Below are 11494 nucleotides of genomic sequence, written 5' to 3' on the forward strand. Positions count from 1 at the left end.
TATTGGCTGTAACCATAGGATAGTTATCTTCGATGGGCAGAATTAAAATTGGCGTATCTCGTCGCACAGCTTTACGTAGTCGTTCTTGAAGTGTAGAACTTTCGCGATTACTCGTTGCAACTTGCTGAAGGAACTATGCTTCTTTGGTTCACGAATGAAACTGGTTTCCACTCTGGCAGATCGTTGTCGGAGATGTTTTCAGGTGTCTGGATGTTGACAATGCCGACGAGAATTTTTCCTCTCAAAACAATATCTGCTGGATTGGATGTTGGTCGGACATAGTTCCACGAATGGCCTTCAGTGCGACGATGAATTTCAGCGACACGATTGTGGACGAATATTTCCCGTTGGCATGACACGAGCATAAAAGCTTCTCATTACGCTTGGTAAAGGTGGATAAATTATGGATGATATTATGAAAAAAAAAATCCACGTGCTTGGCTGAGATTTGAACCCAGGAGTCTTGTATGCTAGACGAGCGTTTTACCATCTAACTTGGAAGGTTAGAAGTTCAAATCCCCTCAGACCACGCAGACCCCTTTCATAACCCACATCCATCCATCTCATGTATACTACTCACGCGCATAGAGCGAGTGCAATTTATTTAGTGTTGAAACTGTTTGCCCATCATACCTACATCGCATCCACAACAACTGTATTGTGGATGCGAAAAGGTGCGGGAAGGCTATCAACGTGTCGTTCTCACTCAAGTAACGACATGATTACTACAGAGAGGCAGTAACACTCTAATTTAAATTGACGCTTATATTGAGCTGTTCGGCAATCCAATCTACACGGTTCAATATTTTATGTAATTGTAATTTGCAATTTGAACTTTATTATAACCGATAACCTGTTAGTTGAACTTTACATCGGGTCAAGGAAACGGTTTTTAAATTAATTAACTCATTCGCGTGGTAAAGATTTACAAACTATGGGTGAAATTATGAAAAAAATCCACGCGCTCAGATGGGGTTCGAACCCAGGAATCTTGTATGCTAGACGAGCGCTTTGATGCTTTGAATCATTTTGATGCCAAAGAACGACTGCAACGTTTTTCTTCATCGGTAGTCGGATTGTGAACCTGTCAATGATTGTGAACCTCACAATGTTGCTCTTCGGATGACATCACTGTGCCATTCGGTTCTTCTTTCACTTACCAAAATTTGTGGATAGAATCAGCGATGTCTTCAAGCAATATCACTTGCGAATAGCGGATGTCCTCGGATGACGCATCGCTTGGAATAGCATCAGCTATAACCCGAGCAGAAGAAAATAACTACTGAATACCAAATTGAGGTATTCCATACCAGATAATTTCCAATACTTACAACCTGAATGAGGTATGAATAAGCCCTGCATAAAAGGTAAAATACCTCAAATAATACCTTCTGCATATTCTACAAATACCAAGCTGATAATTAGATGAGGTATTGTAATACCTAAATAATACTTGATGGATTTTCATATAAAAGTGAAATTTTTCAATAATAGTTCAATACCTCCAGCAGTCCTCAATAGCTAACGAATACCAAAATTAAGTATTTTTAACATTTTTTCAAATACCATTATAATACCAAAACAAGGTATTGATAACTGAACAATACCTTATTGTGGTATGATACCAAAATATGGTATGCATAAGTTATTGGGGAGTTATTCTTTCCTCCTCGGGAAGCCACCCAAAGTGTGACTCTCGTAGCTCTGTCAGGTGTTCGCTCGCAAGTGATGTGCTCTGGCTTCAATAGTCGGAAGAACAGCTCTACTCCGATCAGCATGTCAATCTGCCCGGAAGTATATAGGATCGGCTAGTTGGGTACCAGCAGTAATGTTTCAACTTGATGTGTCGATGGACTTGTACGGGATTATGCCAGTAACTTTACTAGTTCTGTACTCAGTCGACGGAGCAGTTTTTTCCAAAGTTATTTCTAATGTCTGCTACGTTTGCTGGCATGAAATAACACTCAAAAGGCTATTTGTGATTCGATGTGATGCAAACGCAATCATTTTTCGCTAAGATGCTCATGTTAAGGTTTGAACGGCTTGCGCATGATCGGTATAAACACAAAGTGGAATAAGAAAAAAAACTCAGCAATCACAGAAAAAGAAGACCATCTTCGCGAGTTTCGTCTCAGATAACAAGCTACGTTGTGGATCTTTCGAATAAAGAAAAAGAAATAATGCATAAACTCTTAAATTGTTTTAGCAATTTCTCATCATAATAGGCTGTTTTTCAACACGCCAATCTATCTTGAAACTTTCCTGCTCTGAATTATGATGTGTCGTAATAGTCATTATGCAACTGGTTTCACTGAAATTTTGATATATAGTTTAAGTTTTGAATTTTATGCAATAATTAAAACATTTCTTGGTCTTGCAGTGTTAATAAATGTAATTCAGGTCCTGATTGTATCTTAAATGGATAATTCTTAGAGAAATTAAAGAAATGATGACAAGCCCACTACTACTGACTCTGTATGAAAATTCATAAAGTTAAAGCTGTCGAACGATGGTTATATATTTAAGAGCGATTGAAATATTATTGACTCACCTGTTTGTGCATAGAAACCTTTCATTAGAGAATTGAACTACAATAATAAATGAATAATCGGACTTACTAATGTAGAATCAATACAGTTTAATTTCAAAATTCTAACAAATAAGCTTTAAAATATTCAATCCGATAAACTCTTCTTCTAATGCTCCCCTCTAAATTCTAGTTCCTCTGCACGCAGGGCCAACTTCCTGATATTCTGCAGACAGCCAGCGGAAGCCTCTTGTAGCTCACGATCCTTAGAGCCAACAGTTTCCAAAAGAAATGGAACCACGCCGCTCTTGTAATCCAAAACGAAAAAAAATTTAAATTGAACTTCCATATCATCAGTAATAAACAGTAATGCGTAGCATACGAACCTGATGCATCGTGATGCAATTCTGAGGGTCTTCCGAGAGCTTCTGCAGTGCCATCGCAGTGGTCCGGTGAACTCGCGGGTTATTGCTGACCATGTAGCCGACGATGGGCGTGACGGTTCGCAAACGTCCCAGCTCTTGAGTGTTCTGCGCATACGGTGCACAGCTGGCTATGGCAGCGGCCAAATTTTCGCGCAACAAATCGTCCGTGGTGTACACGAGATGTGCCAACATAGGAATCACCTTGTGATCCGAGAGGACTGACAGATTTTCTCTATCCTTAGCGATGGTGGCAATGGCGGCACAAACAGCCGACAGGACGAAGTTATCCCGGGAGCTAAGAAGCCCCACGACCAATTCCAAAGCTCCGACGAAGCTACGCACCAGTTCTCCGGAATCCTGGAAAATATTGGATGATTCTTAATGCTATGTGAAGAAACGTTAGATTACAGATACCTTAGCGTTTTCAATACAGGGACATAGAGCCCACGCCGCATAAGCTTGAACTTTCGGATTTGAGTTTTTCAGTAGCGACCAGATCAGACGGATGGCATCTAGATCTTCCATGATGGTCATGCTCTCGGGATCGGAAGCGCATTCGTGTAGAGTTTTGGCAATATTTTCCAGCAGTGGTGCGTGAGTCATGTTGAGCAAATTAACCAATAGTGGTATTCCACCGCACTGGCGGAGCGTTTCGCGGTTGTTTTGATACTTGACGCACTCCGAGATAGCTCCAGCGGCGTTGGTCAGTACGTCTTCGCTCTCGTCGTTGAGCAACTGTACCAGAACCTGGACTGTCTTCAGTTGGTCAAGCTTTTTGACGTTGGCTTCACTAGCCGCACACTTCCACAGTGCTCCAGTTGCTGCCGCCAGTAAGGGCTTGTTGTCCCTTACGGATTTATCTCGGGCAATACCGACCAACGGTTCTAAGCCTCCCGACTCACGTACCATGTCGCTTGCTGTCTGTAATTGTAAAAATATCAGTTCCGATTAAGGCAAGTTCATTTTTTTCCTTATTAGTAGCGACAGATGAGTCAGTGTGCAGAAATGTTTTCCTTGTTATTTTGGATTAGTATGTACAACAGCAATATAGTGACGCACCAATAGCGTCGACGAATGAAAAATTATTGCTAAGTAGGTGAATTTGAAATCGAAATAGGTACTGTACCGGCAAACGAAGAAACTTGCAACACTTTTCAACTTCAGAGCTATATGGATACAAAATTGGTGGATTTAGATCAACTTAAGAGTGTTTATATCATAATCATCACGTAAAGAATTTCACGCGATATTAATTTTATCGAAATATAGCAGTCGATTCCTGGGGTTCAGGGAGATGGAAAAATAAGTTTTGCATGCTACCCTGAATGTGGGGCTACTTGCAACAGAAAGTGCTTACTGAAGTAAACTATTAATAAACTAACCAAATTCTGTAATGTAATGATCATGCTAGTTATTATGTAATAATAACAGGTACTATAATCATGCTAAAACAATTTAGTATTACAGGGTGATTACTATTTCCGGACAGTAAAGTAGATAAAAGATGTATGTATGAATTTTAATTTCCAGTTTACACCCTGTTTGGTTTATTTATAACTTTTGTTTTAACATAGTAAAGATTAAATCTTTTTTCATTTACCTTAGTTTTTAGTCATATGGGTTATTTTAAAGGCATTACACCTGGCACGCACATTTTCACCAGATATGTGTTTTTGACTAAACTTTACTGAAAAATTTTCCTGAATGAAACAGCATGTTACCACAATCTTTTAGACTTACTAGGGAATAGCATAAGGCTGATTATGAAAAATTTAAGGTGATTATAGAACGAAGCCACACCTCAAATTTTCAAGAGCACAAGACTTGTGATCAAAACAGCGCTCCGCGTTGAAAATTTATCCCATTGGTCACCATCAGCAAGCAAGTTATTTGATTGATATTCAACGCGAACTGTTGCAGATTCCCCAATCTTGTGCACTTGATAATTCGAAGTTTGGCTTTGTTTTATAATCACCTTAAGCGTAAAAAATATGTCTTTTTAATTAAAATATATGCTTCTGAAAAACGTGCGTGTTAACTGTAATGCTTCTGAAACAACGCATGTGACTGGAAATTAAGGTAAAACATTAAATATGTTATTTATGCATAGTAAAGAGTAATATTATAGATACCCAAAACTGGATATGCACTGGTAGTTAAAATTCATACAACCATCTTTTTTCTATGATTTCTTATTTTACTGACAGGAAATAGTAATCACCCTGTAAATAAACGAAAAAAAGAAACGATTTTAGTACTACACCATTTAATTACGCTAAAGTTTGTATCCTATGCCAGCTACGACTTGTCGTGGTCAAAATACGCGTATCTGTCAAAGGATACCAATTCTTGTGGAATTAAATGGTATAGTACTAAATTCAGTTTTTTTCGTTTGTTTGAAGGTATTCTACTAAACAGCTCGAAGATGCATTATCATTTATTATTGATTTATATGTGTGTATTTGATCATTAGCATTAAGCAACTCGCACAAATTTTTAGGAGGTATGGCCCTAAACCAGTTATTTCCAAAGTGGGCGAATTCGCCCCAAACAGAATTTGGGAGGCGAAAACTCCAGAAAGGGAGCGAAAAGGCTAACACTGGATCATTTGAAAATATTACGCATAAGGAGGACACACATCTGAAGGTTAATCAATTCCAAACTTAACTAATTCCAGGAATATTTTACCTTGAATCGATATATCTCTAATTATTATCATTTTAAAATTATGATAGTCAACACTTGATATTATGCAACATAATTGTCAAACACAAAATGTTTGTGTCATGCATCCATATTTTTAAATATCATGTGAATTTTAAGAATGGTTGGTATTTGAGATTTGCACAAGGTCGGATGATAAGTCACAGATAATATTTAAAACACTGCAAATTTTAGATGTACAAAACATGTATCTGAGAATTTTTAGAACTTTTTTGAAATGCCCAATATTTTATACAAGGATTTTTCTTGTGTAAGAACTTTGAGGTTTCTTTTATTGGCATCCAGCTTTTTTAAGGAATGATTAATTGAACAGCTACTAATCTTTCGCTGTATTATGCAAAAATTGCTGAAAAATATCAGGAATCTCTTACTTATCGTAATGTTCCGAATGGCCTCAAAGGTTTACGCACGAGTTTGGAACGTTAATTCACATATTCAGTAAAATATTATTTACAATTATTTTCACTTACCCCATTTACTCACTTGCCCCGCGGTACCTTAATAGATTTTTTGAAAAAATACACAGCAACACAAAAAAAACATCTTTTCAGTATCTTGTTGCAAGATTCACCAGTATTGCAAGTTACCCCGTCAATATACTAGACTTTATTTCTTCTAAAATGTGGGTTCGCGATTTTGTAGGTCCAGAAGCATTCTACTTATCTATTCTAGTATTCTAGTATGTAATCACTAAATCTTTAGAAAGCCTGAATTCAAATAATAGAAGCAAAATTGAGAAATCCATATTCCACCAATTTATGCTTTTGGAAAATCGATGCTGCACGAGGATTTATGTAAGAAAGAAAATGAGTTAATCATTCATCATGAAGAAATGGTATAGTCAAAAAAAAAAAAACGTAACAAATTCACCTTATCGCTGGCACACTTGAAGATAGCCGAGCTGCACTGCCGCTTCAGGTCCAGGTTGTCCGAGGTCAGGTGCGAAACGATGTCGAAGATCATTCCCTCGGTGGTGATGGCCAGCTGATAGTTGGCCTGCGAGGCGCACTGCTGTATGGTACCCATAGTTGGAACAACGATGTCGATGTGAACGCTCTTCAGCAGTCTACCCATCAACGGAACGATGCCACCCTTGCACATCAGTTCCTTGTTGTGTCGGGACTCGGACAGAGACCAGAGAGCACGCGCGCCGGCGCGGGCCATGTCCAACATTTCGCGCTCGTCTTCGCTTAGCTGGTCGCGCTGGGATCGAAGGATGCTGAAAATAGAGCACAATAGGGAATTATCAATTTTGATGTTTATTCAACATTTTAATAGTGTTACTCAATACATAAACTTATTGAACAAAAAAAAAAAAAAAGAATTGATTCACCTATACTAAGCAACATTTGGCATTCAATTGGCACAGAGTTATCTTCAGGGCAATAAAATACTAGGTCTTTAAGGAACGATTTTCTGGAAGTTCAATTCTTTCAATAGCTCATGTTAACTCTCCATGGCTTCTTCCAGAAATTTTCATAGGATTCTTTTAAGAAATGCTTCGAGCATAGCTCCAGAAACTATTTCAAGCGATTCTATTTAAATATTTCTTCATAAGCTCCCAATATTTTCCTATAGATATTTTTATGGGAATGTCTAAGAAAAATCTATTAAAATACTCTCAGAAAATTATTTGGGTAATTGTGTAAGAATTCTGCAACGCAAATGAAACTTTAATTTAATCACTATGATTAGTTATTAACTGAATTTTTCTAATAAGTCAAATATGGGATTAAATATTCAGATTCTACAAACAATCGCAACAACCAATCGTTTTTTTACTTGTAGAATTTTACCAATGACTTTTTTTATCCTTTTCAAAATTTTACAGAGCAAGAACTCCTCAAAATTTTGCCATGGAACCCTAAATTCAAATTAAAGTTTGTCAAAACGTCGACCAGACATACCACAGTAGACATTTCGCTTACGCTTCTCCAGCTTTGTTGCCTAAAGGCAAATTAGGTCATTATTTTTTATGTTACTTACAGATGGCCTCCACTGGTTTAAAGAAAAAGAAGAAAGTCTTAAAATCCATTTTTTCCTATAAAATCAAGCTGGTGGTCAAATTTAATATGGCCACCATTTATTTTTTATTCTGGCATATTAAGCAGATAAAAACAAATATTAACAGATTCTCATCTTTGATTATAACTGACGAGGGATCCATCAGTCTGACCGATCGATTGCAAATAGTAGAGTGGTCTCAGCTAGAATCAATCATATTGTTCTTGCACGAATAGATCATCCAAATATGTATCAAAATCCGTGAAGGTCTATCACTAGTTTGTACTTGTTTGTGCATTGCATGTATTTCATTAATTTATAAATGTTAGAATAAGGTCAAGTTAATTTCCAAATTTATTCAACCAATCGACCCATCTATTCAAAAACACCAACAGCAAAAAGTCATCTCAAGGTTGAACAGCACGATAACGGCGCAATTTGTTCTCCCCACTCACCTGATATTGACGTCGAGTAAATCCACCAGCCGAGGCACTCCGCCACACTTCCGGACCAGCTTGCGTGCCAACCGCACCTTGGCCACATTGCCCAACGTTTCGGCTGCCATTACCTTCAGGTCCCGTCCGGGTTCCGACAGTATCTGCACTAACAGCGGAATACCTCCTAGGTCAACTATCGATCGGCGGATGTCCAAATTAGACGAGATCTCCGACAGGACCGTCAATGCTCCCAGTCGACACTTGAGATCGTTGCTCTCGAGTAGATTGACGAGCACTTCCAGCCCGCCGCAGTCCTGAATCGCCCGTTGGTTCATCTGCGTCGTCAGGTCGTGATCCTTGAGGCAACACAGAGCCACGATTGTGGCCGTTTGATTGCCCGCCTTCATGTACTTGACCAGCTTTTGGATGTGCCAGTACTCTGAGGGTACGTCATTGGTGTGCTTTGACTCTTTCCAACGTTCTTCCTCGTCCGACGAAGATACGGCGTCCGTAGATTCGGATTCTTCACTCTCCTGCTTGATGAGAGCTTTTTCCTTCAATGGACCATTGACACTACCGGCTGCAGAACTTCCTTTGCGAGTGGAATTTTTTCCCGTTTTTCCACGGCCGGATTTGCCTCCACGTCGAATTGTGGACATTTCAGATCACCAGCAGAGTTAAACCGAACCGAACTGTAGCACAGTGCAGGAATTTATGCCAAAAAGTACTGGCACGAGAAGAATTTATTTTCATCAGTGGAGTTTGATCGATAGTGCCAAGGAGGTTTCCAAGGGGGGGCTCACTGTTCATCGACAAAAACAACCAGCTGTTGATTGACACATTGTTTATGTTGCCGCTTTGAAGCAGCGGAAGCCGTCAACGGTTACTATGGTGCAAAATTTAAACCAAATAGTGTGATAAGGGTTTCGAGTGCGCAAGTGCATATCTTGTATAGGCCAGGGGAAGTGGTTCACCTAGAGTGAATTTATAGCAAAGAAAAAGTAGATTTTGTATGAAAATTGACAGGAAAATGAATGACAAGTTCATCCACTTCTCCTGGCCTATTGCCCTTCTACACATATTTATCCTAGTGATCCTTTATAGAGAGATAAGCGGAAGTAAAATGAAATGATTTGGCAACAGACCAGCAGTGCTAATTTTGCTCGGCGTCGAGAATAATATTGTAACACGGACATGACTTCCTCATTGCTTAAAAGTGTATTTTGTTTCGTTATAGATCTTTGAGCTACAAATCCAAACTAATAAACAGTCGAAAAAACCAACAGCTAAAAATCGCATTGACAAAAATTTAAAAAAGAAAAATATTTCATTATTTTGCTTCATGCAAAATTACTTTTACCGAAATAATTTCAAGCGCATTACATTACTCTTCATGAAAAGTTCAAAACAAACATAACGCATGTTCGTTTGGCTCACACTTTGACAGCTCTCGCTGCTCGATTGGCTCACACTTTGACAGAAATGTCAGCTTCCGAGAATCTCTCTTATAAAGGATTACTAATTTATCCCACGGTCCATTAGGTTTACATAGAACATGGGACAAGTAGACGGAGAAAAGTAATGTAGGTATTAAAACATTCTGCACAGAGTTTCTTATGACAAAACTAGATAGAATTCTCTCAAATTAAATAAACATTATTGAAGAGGCCATCGTGTTCGAGAGATATTGCCGCAAAATCAGTGCAACTGCAGTTCTATGGACCATCAAAGTAGTCATCAAACCATTTCCCATATGTTTGTCAACTCAACATCGATGTATGGAATTTCGAATTAAAGAGAGTTGACTGTATTTAACTACAAGTTAATGCAACATACTGCTGAACAATGATTTTTACAGCTAAGTCATACATTTACCCAACGAGGCTTACCAAGTTAGATAATTACGACGAGTGCTGTAAAAAACGAGTTCTGCAACGAGTTGCATACCGTGATGAATCAAAATACGGACGGTACCAATATCCGGACACTCTAACAATATTAATTAATTAAAGGAAAAATTAAATGTTATTCTGCCAATTTTTAATCATACCAAATCATATATTTATGATAATTCTGATCAATTAACTGTTTGTTTTAATCTAGTTAACATTGCCAAATAATTGATAAAATGAAAATAAGTGACGCTGCTCTGGCTGGACGTCATTTCTTCGCAGCGCAATTTTATTCGGCAGTAGGTAGTGTTTACAAACGCACTTCGTTTATCCGTGAAAAATATTTTTCATTTTCGTTATTGGTGAAGTAATTTCAACTCAAATAGATAGTCAAACAACCATATAAGGCAGCATGAATGAAAATGACACGAGTTATGGGGAAAAGCTGTGTGAATTTTTATCACTTCCGTTGAACTGCAGGGAGTGCAGTGCAGGGAATTCAAATACAAATTTCACTCATCATTCCTGTATTTGAAATACTGTGAGTCGCATAAATACTTCAAGTTGTATGATATATGGTATGTAATTGAAATCATTATTTTCGTTATTTTTGCCAAATAAATCAATATCGAAACAGTTTTCCGGATTTAAAGACAACATTTGCTGCAGGTGTCCGGATTTAAGGACAAGATATGCTTAATAATCTGGTGTAAAGCCATTCATTAAGTAATAGAACTTTAATTGTTCACTCATAATATTTATTGAAAATAGTATTTTTCCAATTTCTCATCGTAATAGGCTGTTTTTCATCACGCCAATCTGTCATGAAAAGGCCTACTTTCCTGCACTGAAGTATGCAGTGTGGGGATAGTCGTTACGCAACTGAGACAAGGGGTGGATCACTCTTGATGCATTTAATATATCAGCAGAAATAAATGCATTCAAATGCATTTGAATGTACTCATTTTTTCCCTATCCATGGATTGCTACAATGCTTCAGTGCTATCGTTGTTGAACTGTCAAAATGCTCCAACAGCAAACTACAACAGTCTGTGAAAGTGTTGTAAATACCTCAATCTACCATTTATTGCCGAGTTGGAGCTCACAGAATTCGTGGTCCTGTATTCTCCTGCAATTATTGGAAATTGGATATCGGCGGTGCAGTGTCGGCATTTAATCGAGAAACACTGAACCTCTCTGTAAACATTTTCGTATCGAATCAGAGGAGTAGTACCTTTGTGTAATTAGTAACTAATTGATTTTTATTGCAGCTTTCAAGTCCAACACAATGGGTTGATGGGATGAGAGGCATCAGCCGTTTGGGAGTTGATATGGTGATAGCTGTTTTCTTAGAGAAGATCTATTTTGCTACGATTCTGCTATAGAAAGGTGCAGGATCGATAGATTCTGGATTACAGGATCAGTGAACAACCAAAAATTGACAGCCTGGATTAAGGACCCACACCTCACGTATGGGTAAACTTA

The 11494-nt window shown here is 38.2% G+C and overlaps 1 protein-coding gene across 1 annotated transcript; it reads right to left on the minus strand.

The window, feature by feature from the left end:
- Positions 1 to 2614: 2614 nt before the first annotated feature.
- On the minus strand, positions 2615 to 8986 carry LOC5573699 (armadillo repeat-containing protein gudu). Its single transcript, XM_001660975.2, has 5 exons — positions 8136 to 8986; positions 6547 to 6895; positions 3367 to 3873; positions 2914 to 3309; positions 2615 to 2834 (listed from the first exon to the last, which is right to left on the minus strand). The coding sequence occupies exons 1-5, from the start codon at positions 8774 to 8776 to the stop codon at positions 2697 to 2699; spliced, it is 2031 nt and encodes a 676-aa protein (XP_001661025.1). The 5' UTR covers positions 8777 to 8986; the 3' UTR covers positions 2615 to 2696.
- Between the last annotated feature and the right edge of the window lie 2508 nt (positions 8987 to 11494).

The sequence above is a fragment of the Aedes aegypti genome, chromosome 2 (genome assembly GCF_002204515.2).
Source record: "Aedes aegypti strain LVP_AGWG chromosome 2, AaegL5.0 Primary Assembly, whole genome shotgun sequence".
Taxonomy (NCBI): Eukaryota; Metazoa; Arthropoda; class Insecta; order Diptera; family Culicidae; genus Aedes; species Aedes aegypti.